We start from the raw sequence: 16,284 nt of genomic DNA, 5'->3' as shown, positions 1-16,284 counted from the left end.
TTCCTTTTAGTAGTCCGACATCTCCCCCTCCTACGATTCCCTTGGTTAACTGCATTGCTCTCCTTGTCATTAGTTCAAATGGGGTGAACCTGGTGGTCCTGCTTGGGGAAAGCCCTAAGGCACATTAGAATATTGGGCAACACTGTTACCCAGCTGTTCCTTGTCTCTTGAATTGCTTTTGATGTTTTAAAGTTTGGTTCATCCTTTCCACCTTCCCTGAGCTCTCTGGGTGGTAGGGAATGTGGAGTTTCTGTTTAATCCCTATAAGTTCACATATTACTTTAATGACTCTTCCTGCAAAATGAGTTCCCTGATCTGAATCCATCTGGGTAGGTACCCCCTCCACTCTGTTATCTCCTGCTGCTGTCCCACATCGGACCTCAATTCCTTAAGCTGTCTACACAAGTCTACAATGTACCTTCTTATCCCATCTTTCAATGGCTCTCAGTATCTTCACTTCATGGCAGTTCTCTGGGAGCCGCTTAGCTCTGCCTGTCATCATGGTGTTAATCCTGTGGTCTTAATTTTTGTAGCTCACAGGCACATTAATATTGTCAGTATACATCTATTCAGCCTTTTTCCAGCTTTCCCTTTACCTGTATCCATCCATGGTAAATTGTTGTTAAGTGTTATTTCTCCTCACCCTTCAATTGCCTCAGCTACAGATTCCACAGTTTTACCTCTTAAGGTTTTTTTTTCCTCCTGACCATGATCATCCTAAGATCCTTGAGGTCAGTTTCTCTATTGTCTTGATCGTTTAAAATGTTTCCTTACTCTTTAGGCCATATTAACTATTCCATGTCAACGAGGATCTCTGTCTCTAGATCTTTGCTCATCTCCCCCTCTGCAGTGCCAATGTCAGTTGATGGTCAGATTATCAAATTCATTTCCCTTAAAGCAGTTTGTATATTGTGTCCTCTTTCCCCAACTCTTTCTCCTACCCTTAATCCTTGCCTCATACCATTTTACACAAGCAATAGCTACCATCTTATCTTGTTCAGGTTGTCTGGAGAGACTTTACAGTCCAATAAAGTATTCTTATAACAGTTTTAAAACAGAAATCAGGCATTGATATGTTTTGCTTCCTTATCTTCTTCTCAAAACAACATTTTGTCTCAAAAGTAACCCACTACATTGTGTCTGACCCTTTTCTTTTAGAATTATTCCAGATTCATTAACTCAGCCAAAAATTGGATTTCTGCCAAACTTTGTCAAGGTCTTGAGCTAACTACATATTTTGGGAACAGACTTACATATGCAAAAGCTTGCAGCATTTGATTTAGTGTCAGTTGTTGTCAAACCTCTTAAAATAAAACTCCCTTTTGAGAACTTTAAAATCGGGAACCAAACTGCAATTTAAAAAAAAATTGTAAGAACTGTAATTTACACTATCAAATTAAAACTACCTCTTTCTCATGTGTATTGATTTGTATCCAGATTAAAAGTCCCATATGTTTATCGACACATTTTTTCTTGGATAGCATCCTAGTTATTCAGAAGTAACCTGTTAAATTACACTACACTTTTCACATCTCAAAGATTGTCCCAATTTCAAATAACAGCGCTTTGGGATGCAGATTTCCTTTCCTATTTAATTTCTCTCTTCAAAAGAAACCCCTTTTTATCCATTGGAATCACCTAGACCGTGTGTTTATGCTCTTTGGTTTTCCTAGAATCCTTTGAAATTCAGGTAATTATTTTCCCTCAGAATTTTAGAATACCAACTTGTATGAGCTAATGTAACTCATTTATCAATCCCAATCATCTTGGAAGCTAGTGAGAAGGGCTATTCCCTACTAGACTGCAAGGGGGGTGGTACAATGGTTGGTTCATTTCAAACAAAGGCAAACCCTGTTTTAGCTTTACAATACTTTCAGATTGTGATTTTTGCCAGAAATCTCAACTCGAACCTTATATTCAAAACTTTGGAATGAGAGAGCATACTTTTCCTTTAATCTAATATGGGGCTTTTGACTCTAAAGTGAACTCCACACACAAATGACAATTTAGGGAAGAAAACACATTGAAGCTCACATACAAATGCTTCTTTGCACACAAACATATATAAAAATGTATTTATATTCCTATAACACTGAACTTAACGACTTAAAACTCTTACTCTAAATGAAACTTCACGAAGCAGTGGTGGGGGGGGTGGAGGGAGGAAAATAAAGGAATCTTGAAGGCTCCACGTATAGGGACAATCAAACTGACTGAAACTCACATTTCCTCTGCTCCTGCCCGTCACTGCTCATTAACCCCCTAGAGGTACCCCCCTTTCTCTCTCTCGAACACAAACAGCTCTTGTAACTTAGATCAATTCACTCTTTTTAAGTTACAAAAATTCAGTAGGGGACCTTTCGGGTCCCAATCATCTTTCCACATATTCCCAATTTCTGTTGTTGGCCCCTGGGAGAAATTTGATCTGCCGCTGTGACTGGTGCAACTCGACTATTTCTGTATTAGTTTAGTTTGTTACAGATAGAGTCAAATAAGTACTGTAACTTTGTCAGTTTTGTCACTTGTCTGGCCTTTCCACCACTCCTGGTTGGCATCAGTACAAACTGCCGCCACTGATCTGATCTTTCCTTCTCTAATCTGCTGGACCTTAGTATTAATCTGTCTACACAATTGTAAATACAAGGTAATAATAACCAACCCCCACTTCTTCTCCCTTATCCTTCATCTCCTCTACCCACCATTGTTTTTACTCTTCGGGGGTTCCCTGTGGATTCCACCCACCCTTCTGCATTTTCTTGATTAATTTTGACTGTTGTTCCGTTATGAACCTCATGATGGAATCCACTTCCCCAGTCGAGTTCCATAGCACTTTCCTGTTTTCCTGATAGCATTCTGTTCTTTTATTCCCGTCTGTCTCTGCGCAGTTAGTTCGCGTGGCTCTGATAACTTGATTACTTGCGGTATAACCAGTGGTCCGGCCTCTGTGCGGCTTCAACTACGATTCTATTTCAAACCGTAGCCCGCCAGCACGGCTCTGCCTCCTGTTTCGGAGGTGGTCTGGGTACCTGCGCAGCTTTGGCACCGCTAGCCCGCCAGCGCAGCTCCGCCTCCTACCCCAGCGCCTCCTGTCCTGAGCCGCCCTCCTGATTCTTTTGATACTCAACCGGACCGTTCTCAGGTAGGCTTACTGCACTAACTACAGGTGATAAATAAAGTATACTCACCCACTTTGCAGAACCATCCTGAGGATCCGATCTGAGTATCCTGCCAACTACACCAAACTGTTGTGGTAGCTTTGACAAACAGACCACAGAAGGATCAGGTACAGGTTACGATCGTTTATTCGAGCAATTGCAAGGAGAGATCCACCTCAAGCAGCTTGAGGTAGCACTCTACCAAATCACAAGTATACAGCTTATTTATACACTACTTAACACGTACAAGAACATTGTTTGAATTCCAATCTTGTCAGCATATAGGTTTACATTAAACAGATATCTCTGGTACCAGGTACATACATCATACATTCCCCTTTCAACCAGGCAGAGACCATGCCCCCTATCTAGGCTGGGACCATCTGTCCTTTCCTTATCTGTTGAAGAGCACACTTAATCTATCTTGTTGTCATCCTCTGACTCCAGTCTGTCTCCCAAGGCCTTTCTGGTGCTTGCAGACCCCAAGGGTGTGCAAAGTTCATCTGGTAACCTTTAACTGTTAATGTGCTGTTGCACTGGCTGCCTGGAGATTAAGTAAATCCCTTTCAATCAATTCTAACTACATACCCCCCTAATGCTACAAACAGCAGTGTTAGATCTGGTCACACATCCTAATGTGCAGACAGTTGCACGCCAATCGATCAGCACCAAAATAATCCAAGTGATGATGTGAATTAAAAGGATGATGGCACGACCAACTGTGAATATATTAACTTTAGAAAGCATTCTGAGGCCCTCTAGGGCTAGATGACCATTACTACACACTGTTTCAACACCCTGAATCCAATATCAGACATGAGCTTTGGAATCCTAATTCCAATTTACATGCCCATGACGTTAACGTGATCCTTTCCAGCATTCAGTGAGAGTTCGGTATCGCATAACTGGGAGGAGGTGAAAAGGACCCTTTAAGCAGAATTTACTTTACAATAAAATGCTCTCCATCTGGTCCTTCACAGGTGGGTTCGGTCTATCTGGACAGCTAGTTTAGTAAACTTGGACATTGAAACATGTCTAAATTTTTTTTTTAAAATGACTGCACAAACTCACTTGTGTAACTGAATGAAGTGACTAGTAATCCAGAGACCCAGGGTAATGCTCTGGCTACTTGGGTTCAAATCCCACCACGGCAGATGGTGGGAATTTGAATTCAGTGAGAATCTGGAATTAAAAGTCTAATGATAACCATGAAACCATTGTCAATTGTTGTAAAAACCCATCTGGTTCACTAATGTCCTTTAGGGAAGGAAATCTGCTGTCCTTACCTGGTCTGGCCTACATATGACTCCAGACTCACAGCAATATGATTGACTCTTAATGCCCTCTGAACAAGGTTTGGGCAACAAATGCTGGCCTAGCCAGCAACACCCACATTGCATGAACAAATATATTTTTTGAAAAGTGTTAAGGTCAAATTGAGTTTGTTTCATTTTAAAAGGTGCTTACATTTCTAATGAGTTTTACAACTGTAAGTTAAGATAAGCAAAGAGTAGAAAAAAAGTGCCGTTGCCAAGCAACAGGAGTCCAGTGAGGCAGGTCCCTCCCCACAGACACAAGAGAAACAGCAGTTCGATTTTGGAAGCTGTTTGAAAGTAGCTGCCAGAGAGACTGCAGCAAAGGGGACAAAATCCAGGCGGGTGGAATAGGAGGAAGTCCCAAGCAGACCTTCTAGCCAAAGGAAGGACAAAGACCTGGAAAAGGTCCTGTTAAGTGAAGAGTGAGAGGCAGAGAAAGGCTCCAAGCTTAAAGTTTCAAGCTGCAGAAAGCAAATTTAAAGCAAGAACAGCTTGCAAGAGGCAAGAAGGTCCAAAGAGACAACTAACTCTTTGCTAATGGCCCTTGTGAAGCAGTGGTACAGTTGGCAGCTGAGTTTGTGTGAGACAGACAGAGAGACTGTGCACACACGTGGGGAAGACAGCTTGAATGCATCTGGTGACCCAGGAAAGGGGAACATCAGAAGGAGAATTCAAAACCCTGGAGGTGAACCCTTGCAGAAGGAGTCTGAGAAAGCACGTCGGTTTGGGAGAAGATTCCAAAGCGAGTTCTTGGCAAGTGGAGATTGGAAACCCCCGTGTGAAAGACTGAGTTAAGTGAGACTGGTTGGCTCACGGCGTGACAAGCTTCTGGAGGCGGTGGGGGGTTGGTGGTTGATGAGATCGCCATTGCATCTGGTTGAGGTGGCATCTGTCACTTGGTTTCAGGGTGTGGTGTGTCTGACCACAGGGTGCCATAGATTTACATATACTCTAATGTTCCCAGTAGGTCCAAGATAGTTTTTGTAACTGGTGTTATCCTTATAAATCTGTAAATATCTGTAAAGGTATAGTTGTGGGTGGAGTATTGTAATCTAGTTCATCTTTTCTTGTTGAATAAATGTTTTATGCTTTGGGAAAAGTTCGTTAGCTGACTCCGGTGACTGTTCAGTCACTACTCTCCACATATTTAAAACCAATAAAAGTTAGGATCTATCAAGCTGGGATCAGGCTTGTTCAGGGTAATCTCAGCTGGGATCATAAAGTGGGGGCTCTTGTGGGATTTCAAACATGGACAGTGAGTGATTAGTGGAGAATTTTGAACCTTTGGCTTGTTGCCACCCAAAAAGACCAAGTTTTGGATTAGTTAAAGGCACTCCAATTTCTTGTCAGGTGCTAAATTGCACATTTTCTGCCTATAAGATTGTGTTGTACTATAGAGAGTTTTTTTTTTTTACAAAGGCTAGAATCTACTTCAGTCAAGTGGTTCTGTCCTTGGGCTTGACTTTATATTCCTGTCACATGACTATATTACAGTACATTATGTAAAAAATTCCCTCTTCAGTAAACCACAGACTGGCTTTCAATGTGTGGAACAAGTCTTTAGTCAGACTTGTACAGTATCTGGCATTCAGTAATACAAATGGGTTTCTTTATCTGCCCAAAGTTGCTGTCAATCACAGTCCCATGCACCAGTAAAAACAGGAGATTTGGCAAGGTGAGTTTTAGTGTGTGTCAGAGTTTCAAATCCATATTGCACAGTTCTACAATCATGTGGCAACTCAGTGGTTGACAAGCAAGGGAAAAATATGAACAATTGATTGAAACTTTTGATAATTCAATGCTTCCAGCCCCAATAACCACCTTGCAACTACATTTGGTAAACATGCCTCTCGCTGCTCAGTGTGAAGGGGTCAGATGGCAGACTGAGCTAGCCACAAACCTGCTAGTCTTCCCAAATTTCAAGACAGGCTGCAGAGAGGTAGCTCAACCAGGAAGATGAATCTTAGAACACGGAGAGGAGACACTGATTTGTATGGAAAACCTTTTCTGCTTGCCACCTGTCCACAGCTGCAGAGGTATGCCTGTGGCTTAGTAAGTAGTACCCCTGCCTTAGAGTCAGAAGGTTGTGCTCCAGAGACTTAAGCAAAAAATCCAGGCCGACAGTGCAGTACTGAAGGAACATTGTATTGTCCGAGGGTCCATCTTTCAGATGAAGCATTAAATGAAGGCCCTGTCAGGACTCTCGACACAATTGGAAGAACAGGGGGAAGAATTTTCCCTGGTGTCATTATTTATCCCTCAATCAACAGCCAAAAACAGATGATGATCTGGTCATTTATCACATTGCTGCTTGTGGGAGCTTGCTGCGTGCAAATTGGCTGCTGCGTTTCCTACAACAGTGACCACACCTCATTGGTTGCAAGGCATTTTGGAACATTCCAAGATCAAACACGATGTTAAATATCAAAGCACTCAAAGGAGACATGCTCCATGATTCTAAGAAGTTAAATGCATTGTTATATAGCGGAGGGGAGGAAGAAAGATAGGAGAATTACTGCCAGGCAGTGGGGAACAGCATGCGATCTTGATGTTAAAACACTCCTCTGGGTGGACTGTCTTTAGTTCTTGCTGGTATAGAAACGGAGTCAGTTTAGGAAGCATCATTGTCCAACCTTCCTTTTAAAGAGAACCATGCCAGAGATGATGCAACTTACCAATTAGAGAGAGTGGGGAAGGGGAGGGCGGGGGAGGAATGGAAGACAGGCAGCAGATAAGTACTTCTTCGGATGGCAAATTCCAACCACTCGTTCAGTGCCAGTTGTACTTTCACCACATAAATGGATGGCCAAACTGGGTTACATAAAAAAAATACCATGCATAGAGCTGAAGGAGCAAGAGACCTCATTCTAACTGACTGGGAACTGCAATCCAGGGGGACAAGACCTGCCCCAAAGAACCACCCAATGACACATTCCAGGCTTCACTTGTTTCTTTGGGCAAAGAAAAAAAGTCTTAAGTCAATACGAGAGAAGGAAAGATATCTCGCAAACTATGACAAGTCCTCAGTTGGTTAATGCTTAGTTTTCTGCACACCCACCCTCCCCTCCCTCCCTCCCTCCCCCCCCCCAGCAGTGCACATTTGTAGAACAGTTGTAACAGTAGCACCCAGGCAGTGACTTGCAGGCAAAGGCACAGGCAGTTTCTTCTCCACAGGTCACTAGTCTTAAACTTCAGGACTTTGGCCTTGGAAATAAGGATGTTGCAGGGCGTCGAAGGCAGAGATTCTTTTATAGGGGCTGAATGCCAGTAACGCCTGAGAAGAGAGAACAAAACGTCAGTGTCCTGTCAGTGAGTTCCTGACTATTCACAGCTCAATAAATATACCTCACCGATGATGATCTGTCACATTAAACTATTTTTTGACTAAACAGTGCGCAGGTAATTTTCTCAAAAAAATAAATTCATTCTCTGAATGTGGGTGTCACTGGCAAGGCTGGCATTTATCGCCCACCCCTAGTTGCCATGATTAACAACGGGGAGGCCATTTCAGAGGACACTCAAGAGTCAACCACATATTGCCCGACACCAGATAAGGATGGCAGGTTTCCATCCCTGAAGGATGGATGAACCAGTTGAGTTTTTAAAATGACAACCCAACAGCTTTATGGTCATATTTACTCGTACCAGCTCATCTTTCTCCCCCCCACCACGCAAGATAAAAAAGCCCCTGCGAAAATCTAAGATGTAACCCCATCTTCTCTTCACAACTGGCTGGCCTGCGGGGCCTTTCCAGCATGGTCGGTCTCTCACTGGAAATATTCAGCTTAGAAAACCAGCAACCAGAACTGACAGCTCGATGAAGGGTAGCCATTCAGCCTCTTAGCTGAGCACATCCAACCACCTTGAAGCTGCGAGCGACAAAGTGAATTAAATACGGAAGAAAACCAGCCAAGAAGCAAAGCTTAAATTGGAGGGAGCTGTGCTCCAACTTTACAGTGCTCTGGTCAGACAGCAGCCTGGAGCCACCAGAACAAACTGGCAACATTCAACCCTTGGCAGCAGTTCAGAAGAGCCACACGGCTGATCCTTCACATCAAAAGGAGGTGTAAGGACTGACTGGAGAAACCTGGCTTTTTGCCTCAAAAAAAAAAGGGGTGAGCTCAGAAGTATATACTAAAAGTGCTCTGCAGAAAGTAAAGGCAGAAAAGTAAACCATAACAGTAGGATGGTGGAATGGGGAGGTGCACAGTTTCAAACTAGAAAGAGACAAATAAATCAAGATGGATCAAATTGATTTCCTCATCTGTATTTATCTTGTATAAAATTTGTCTGTAGATCACCACAAGACACAACCCTTTGTGCAAGAATAACTCAATGTCATTACTGATCCTTATACCAACTGCTCCTCCTCTAAACAGCCAAGCAGTCAAGGGTGTAACACTTTTTTAAAAAATCACAAAGGGGCAGTGAGGGAATTGGACATTACTGTGCTAACATGAGACTTGCAGAGCTGGTGCACAGACTCCACTGTATCCCAGTGCTCAAGCGAATCCCTGTAAGTAGATGCTGTACCCAGGGAGCGGAAGGGTCATTCTGAACTGCCATGTTGTGTCAAAAGTGGGAATGAGAGGGGCTTGGGAGTCAGTTGTCCCTCTGTCCTCAGCCCCACACAAAAATATTTAAATTCCAAAGCCATCTTGGAAGTCCATTCAGGTGATAGTTCTACAATCAGGTCAACAGGCATCTACCCTCCCATGATCCACTTCCTGGGACACAGAATCCAGCTACTTTGAGGCAGGAATAAATTGTCAGCCATTCAAAGTTTCTTTTTTTAAAAAAAAAGACTGCAATCTTCTGGGCTCCTACTCTTCAGATCCTAGCATTCCACTCTTAAATTGGGAATTTGCGGCTATTCTGCCCAAGAGTCCATCTCACCAGCAGCAGCTCTGCTCCCAAGTCATCGATTTCAGGTATATAGGACTTGACCAACTGCGGAGGCCGGTTGGTGAATGCGCTTCGTGGAAGCGTCACATCTGCTGGCCAATCTTCCTCTGCTGGGAGTCCAGTCATGCTGAAAGCAGAGAAGTTGCCATTCTCAATTACCAGTGTCGAACAGCCATGCTAAAACCAGGAACAACTTGAAGATTCAATTGAAATAAAAGATTTGCGCCTTTAGCCAATGCACCAATTGTTGTCAGATATCTTTCACCAATTAGGGCCAGCAACCAATGAGGTGCGAAAGAGCCAAACCACTAATTAGTCAAGACATTAAAAAGACTCGCTTTTATTTAGCGCCTTTCACAACCCCAGGACATCTCAAAGCACTTTACAGCCAATGAAGCACTTTTGAACTGTAGCCTTTGTTGCAATCTAGGAAACACGGCAGCCAATTTTGCGCACAGCAAGCAATGACATAATGACGAGAAAATCGTTTTTGGGGATGTTGATTGAGGGATAAATATTGGCCACAGGATCATAAATGCAACCAATTCACAGAATCAGAATCACAGAGCGGTAGAGGCCCTTCAGCCCATCAAGTCTGCACTGACACGTGAGAAACACCTGACCTACCTACCCAAACCCATTTACCAGCACTTGGCCCATAGCCTTGAATGTTATGATGTGCCAAGTGCTCATCCAGGTACTTTTTAAAAGGATGTGAGGCAACCCGCCTCCACCACCCTCCCAGGCAACGCATTCCAGACTGTCACCACCCTCTGGGGAAAAAAGTTTTCCCTCACATCCCCCCTAAACCTCCTGCCCCTCACCTTGAACTTATGCCCCCTTGTGACTGACCCTTCAACTAAGGGGAACAGCTGCTCCCTATCCATCCTGTCCATGATCAGGTCGCCCCTCAGTCTTCTCTGCTCCAACGAAAACAACCCAAGTCTATCCAACCTCTCTTCATAACTTAAATGTTTCATCCCAGGCAACATTCTGGTGAATCTCCTCTGCACCCCCTCCAGTGCAATCACGTCCTTCCTATAATGTGGCGGCCAGAATTGCACACAGTACTCCAGCTGTGGCCTCACCAAGGCTCTATACAACTCCAACATGACCTCCCTACTTTTGTAATCTATGCCTCGATTGATAAAGGCAAGTGTCCCATGTGCCTTTTTCACCACCCCACTAACATGCCCCTCTGCCTTCAGAGATCTATGGACACACATGCCAAGGTCCCTTTGCTCCTCAGAACTTCCTAGTGCCATGCTGTTCATTGAATACTTCCTTGTCAAATTACTCCTTCCAAAGTGTATCACCTCACACTTTTCAGGGTTAAATTCCATCTGCCACTTCTCTGCCCACTTGACCATCCTGTCTATATCTTCCTGTAGCCCAAGACACTCAACCTCACTGTTAACCACCCGACCAATCTTTGTGTCATCCGCAAACTTACTAATCCTACCCCCCACATAGTCATCTATGTCGTTTATATAAATGACAAATAATAGGGGACCCAGCACAGATCCCTGTGGTACGCCACTGGACACTGGCTTCCAGTCACTAAAGCATCCTTCTGTCATCACCCTCTGCCTCCTACAACTAAGCCAATTTTGAATCCACCTTATCAAATTACCCTGTATCCCATGTGCCTTTGCCTTCTTTACAAGTCTCCCATGTGGGACCTTGTCAAAGGCTTTGCTGAAATCCATATAAACTACATCAACTACACTACCCTCATCTACACACCTGGTCACCTCCTCAAAAAATGCAATCAAATTTGTTAGGCATGACGTCCCTCTGACAAAGCCATGCTGACTATCCCTGATCAAACCTTGCCTCTCCAAACGGAGATAGATTCTCTCCTTCAGAAATTTCTCCAATAGTTTCCCTACCACTGATGTGAGACTCATTGGCCTGTAGTTCTCTGGCTTATCTCTACAACCCTTCTTAAATAGCGGAACCACATTAGCTGTTCTCCAGTCCCCTGGCACCTCCCCCGTGGCCAGAGAGGAATTCAAAATTCAGGTCAGAGTCCCTGCGACCTCCTCCCTTAGCAGTCTGGGACACAAATCATCCAGACCTGGAGATTTGTCCACTTTTAAGCCTGCCATCACCTCCAATACCTTGTCACTCCTTATATCAATTTGCTTAAGAACCTTGCAGTCTCTCTCCCCGAGTTTGATACCTTCATCCTCATTCTCTTGGGTGAAGATGGATGTGAAGTATTCATTTAACACTAGTGATGTTCTCTGGCTCCACCCGTAGATTGTCCCCTTGGTCCCTTATGGGCCCTACTCTTTCCCTGGTTATCCTCTTCCCATTGATATACTTATAGAATATCTTGGGATTTTCCCTACTTTTACCAGCCAGAGCTTTCTCATATCCCCTCTTTGCTCTCCTAATTGCTTTCTTAAGCTCCACCCTGCACTTTCTGTACTCCACTAATGCCTCTGCTGATTTGCTTCCCTTGTACCTGCTAAAAGCCTCTCTTTTCCTTCTCATAGTAACCTGAATATCTCTGGTCATCCATGGTTCTCTGGGCTTGTTACTCCTTCCTATCACCCTAGAGGGAACATGTTGAGCCTGTACCCTCCCCATTTCCTTTTTGAACAGCCCCCCACTGTTCCTCTGCAGATTTCCCCACAAGTAGCTGTTCCCAGTCTACCTTGGCCAGATCCTGCCTTATTTTACTAAAATCCACTCTCCCCCAATCCAAAACATTTTTTTGCAACTTGTCGATTTCTTTGTCCATAATAAACTTAAACTGTACCATGTTGTAGTCGCTATCACTAAAACGCTGGCCCACCACCACCTCAGCCACCTGTCCAGCTTCATTTCCCAGAATTAGGTCCAGTAATGCACCGTCCCTTGTTGGACCCTCTACATATTGACCTAAAAACTTCTCCTGTACACATTTCAAGAAATCCACTCCATCCAAGCCCTTAACACTATGTCTATCCCAACTAATGTTGGGAAAGTTGAAATCACCTAATATAATTACCCTATTGTTATTCAAAATACTTCAGCCATTTTCCCCACCCACATTGTTCTCTAGCCAGCCTGAATCTCCTGCTTTCTCTTCCCTAGAGCACTTCCCTTGTTGCACTTTGCACCCCACCCCCAGGGCTGGCCTCAGCCAAATCTGGGGCCCCACCTCTCAGTCCACCCACTGTAGAAATTGTAGATCCACTGGTACACATCAAATACACTTACTCAAAAATCTTTCCTAGTTGGTCAGCTTCCGATTTCCCACAAAACAGGGGCCTGTAAAAAGACAGTCAGTCAGTTACACTTCATTTGAATACTAAAACCCCATTGGCTCAACATACCTCCATTCACAGTATGAAATCCCCAGGGAATGAACCGTTTTTGGAGGAGGAGTTAGAGGAAAAAAGGAAGTTCCCCCTCTAAAAAGGACTTGCATTTATTTAGCGCCTTTCACAACCACAGAATGCCGCAAAGCACTTTACAGCCAGTGAAGTACCTTTGAGGTCTAGTCATTGTTGCAATGCAGCAAACACAGCAGCCAATTTGCGCACAGCAAGCTCTCACAAACAGCAATGTGATAAAGACTAGACAATCTGTCAAAGTGATGCTGAATGAAGGATAAGCATTGGTCGGGACACTAGAGACAACTCCACTTACTCTTCAAAATAAGTGCTTTTGGGTCCACCCGAGGGGGCAGACAGGGTCTTGGTTTAAATATCTAATCCAAAAAACAGCATCTCTAACAGTGCAGCACTCCCTCAGCACTGCACTGGAGCATCAGCCTTGATTTTTGTGCCTAAGCCCTGGAGTGGGACTGGAACACAACCTTCTGACTCAGGAGGAGAGAGAGCTACCCGCTGAGCCAGAGTATAAAAGAAAAAGATGTGACATTTGAAAAAAAAGACTTAGTGCTCATTATTCAAGGTTCATCCCAGTGCTGTAGGGGAGACTTGTGCAACCTGCTTGCCTTTGTGGAAGCTCCAATCAACCTCTATTCAGGATGATCTCAATGACTCATCTGAGACAGGACCATCAGGGTGTTAGGGAAAACCTGCGTTCGAATCTCATGCAAGTCTCCACTCTTCACTTGGGTGCTGAGGAACCCAAGTGAAGGGACATCCTCATCCTAGATGGATGGCACAGCAAGAAGCTGCCCCCAAGACAAGGCAGCACAAGACGGTGGTTTAAGAGATCTACAAGATGCAATGCAACTTGCCAAGGCTCCTTTGACAGCACCTCCACCACCTAGAAGAACAAGGGCAGTAGGTGCATGCTAACATCACCTACAAGTTCCCCTCCAAGCCACATACCATCTGACTTGGAAATATATCATCCGTTCCTTCAGTCACTGGGTCAGAATCCTGGAACTCCCTAATAGCACCGTTAGTGTACCTGCACCACATGAACTGCAGCAGTTCAAGAAAGCAGGTTCAAGAAACCACCTTCAAGGGCAATAAATACTGGCTTTGCCAGCAACACCTACATCTCAAATACATCTCAAATGAATAAAAACTACAGGCTGGTGAAGGAAATGGAAAAGATTTGATGCTGGTGCAGTATATGGTTCTAGTTGGAGGTTTAGATTATAGCAGTGTTGAGGCAGAGCAAAAGGAGCCTGAACACTAAGCAAACACATGCTATTGTAAACATATTTATGAAAAACCAGCGAGCATGCAGTCAGACAACTTGACTAAATAGAACCAATGGAAAAAGATTAGTCAAATCGATTGGCATAAACAGCAGGTTTCCAGAGGTAAAAGGATTAAAAACTACTCATTTACCCAGTCCTTTAATTTGTGTGTGGGTGGGGGGAACCCCCCCTCAAAAGAAGCCAAGTCACTAAGTGACAGGAACAAGGGCAGCAGTAGCTGTTAAGGGTAAATACACCAGAATCAGCAAGTCATGCAGAATTTGGCTCAGGCCCCTGGCTTGTACACAGTAACAGGCCATAACAGAGAGTGTGTACAAGCACAGGTTTCAAAACCAGCACAAACTGAAAACTACCCTTCAAATGTCTATCAGGGAGAGAGCCTGAGGCAGGTTGTCTCTAGCTCCTGTACACATACCATCGTGCTGAGTCAGGAAGGCCACCCAGTATGTCGGACAGTATTACACTCCTCCTGCAACAGTCCCTTTCCAAATTCAACTACAGGAACCAATACTTTTAACTAATACAATTGGAAATGCTTCAGAAGTCCCAGATAAAGCTTTGCAATTTCAAAGAAGTACCAGCTGATAAAATCCCCCAAGTTACTGAGACTTAAATTTAAAAGTAACTGCTTGCTAAAGCCAGAAGTCAAATCAGACAGGCAGATGAATAAAATTTACACCAAGATTTTGAGTGTTTGAATTATCTGACTCAGTTCCTCCACTAAGCAAAGTAGCAATAGATGAGTTCAAAGCATTATCTTGAAAGAAGTTTGGGCATGAGCTCTGTGACTAAAGCTGCTTTTTAAACCCATTTATTCACCACACTTCTCCCAAGTCAGAGACTCTAAGATTTCCAGATTGTATTGAAGTATTGTGGTGACAGCATCATTGAATATATTCCATACACCTTATGTAATAGAATGACAATGTTATGAAATTCAGACTTTCCCCAATACGCAAAGCCATGAAACTAAATGACAAGCCCACAGAGGATGCGGGAATAGAATGCACACTTAAATCTCAACTTAGGAGCTCCATCTGTAGATCTGCCCCCAAGGACCATTGTAGTTTAGAAATTCAAGCTGTGCTCTTCTAGATAGGAATCATTTCTGGGTGGCAGCAACAGAATTAATCGGACTCCTCCTTCACCCCCACTAAAAATAAACAGGTTCTGCAAGTAGCCCACTTAATACACTTGAGCCATATTGGGTTTGGTTCGGGTCCGTTCTAGCTAGGCTGGGAAAGAGGAGGATTTGACATTCATTGGTCCAACTGTGCAGCCTCCACTGGCCTAGGGCAAACGCTGCGTGAATGCATTGTTAGTTTTAGTTAACCCAAGCAACAGGTTCCAAAAAAGTTTAAAGTGAAAAATTAAAGCACTTACCCACTTCAAAACTCTCCTGCAAGCAAAATTCAAACATAAACACTCAGAAAATTCCAAACCCTCTAGTCTGCATGATTCGGCGTTACCCAGTAAGGAGAGATAGTTGCATGATTGAGATACACAGGCTAAAACTATGGATGGGATTTCACTGGGAATCCCCCCATTCCAATCCCCTCCAATTCTCTCTCCTCAAGGGATACAAGCCCACAGATGCCTACTGCACACAGTCACCTTACTCAGGCATCAATCATAATGCGTGACATGTCGACCAACTACCGAAGGGCACCAACCAACATGGTCTTCAGGAAGTCACTGTATAGTGATGGGATCGAAAAATCTGGCTGATTTCTCCCCACTCCCCAGCTAAGGAGTGTGGGGAGGGGAATAGTGCCCCCATTTACATTAATTCAGCAGAGTAAGAAATCAATCCTGACACCATCCTCTATTGCTCAGTACCCACTCCCATTTGGTCTTAAAGGTTAGGAGAAAAAAATGAGACAAAATCTAATTACTAAAGATAAATCAGAATATTGAATTCCACGACCCTATATTCATGCTCCCAAGACAGCACAAGCCATTTGCCATGAGGGGAGCTGCAATATAGGAAGGTCTCTGGTGGCAAGGATCAATTACTGTTAAGCCATGATACCAGGTGACAGCTCAGGATTTAAGAGGCACTTGAGGGAACTGAATTACAATGTCAATTTTCTTTTTAAAAAAAAATCACCCATAAGGGCAAGAAGAATTTGCAATTCCAAAGCCACTATTCCTACCCAAACAATACTGCAGTTATCAGGAAAGCACTGGTGCTAACCTGTCCCAGTTCACAGTTAAAATTTATTTTGTACTCAATAACTAAACAAAAAAAGTTTGCAAGTTGATCTGT

The 16,284-nt window shown here is 43.7% G+C and overlaps 1 protein-coding gene across 5 annotated transcripts in view; it reads right to left on the bottom strand.

The window, feature by feature from the left end:
• Positions 1-3,284: 3,284 nt before the first annotated feature.
• Positions 3,285-16,284, bottom strand: part of cdk4 (cyclin dependent kinase 4) — a 162,513-nt gene continuing 149,513 nt past the window's right edge. For 4 of the 5 annotated variants that reach the window (XM_078534472.1, XM_078534471.1, XM_078534470.1 and 1 more), the window contains exon 6: positions 3,285-7,745. In XM_078534472.1, the coding sequence (XP_078390598.1) occupies positions 7,445-7,745 (301 nt within the window). In that variant the 3' untranslated portion in view covers positions 3,285-7,444. Of the gene's footprint in view, positions 7,746-9,367; positions 9,504-12,589; positions 12,641-16,284 lie in introns of all 5 variants that reach the window. The other variant, XM_078534473.1, reaches the window with a different exon arrangement.

The sequence above is a fragment of the Cetorhinus maximus genome, chromosome X (assembly GCF_964194155.1).
Source record: "Cetorhinus maximus chromosome X, sCetMax3.hap1.1, whole genome shotgun sequence".
In the NCBI taxonomy this organism is placed as follows: Eukaryota; Metazoa; Chordata; class Chondrichthyes; order Lamniformes; family Cetorhinidae; genus Cetorhinus; species Cetorhinus maximus.
This window is presented reverse-complemented; position numbering and strand designations above follow the sequence as displayed.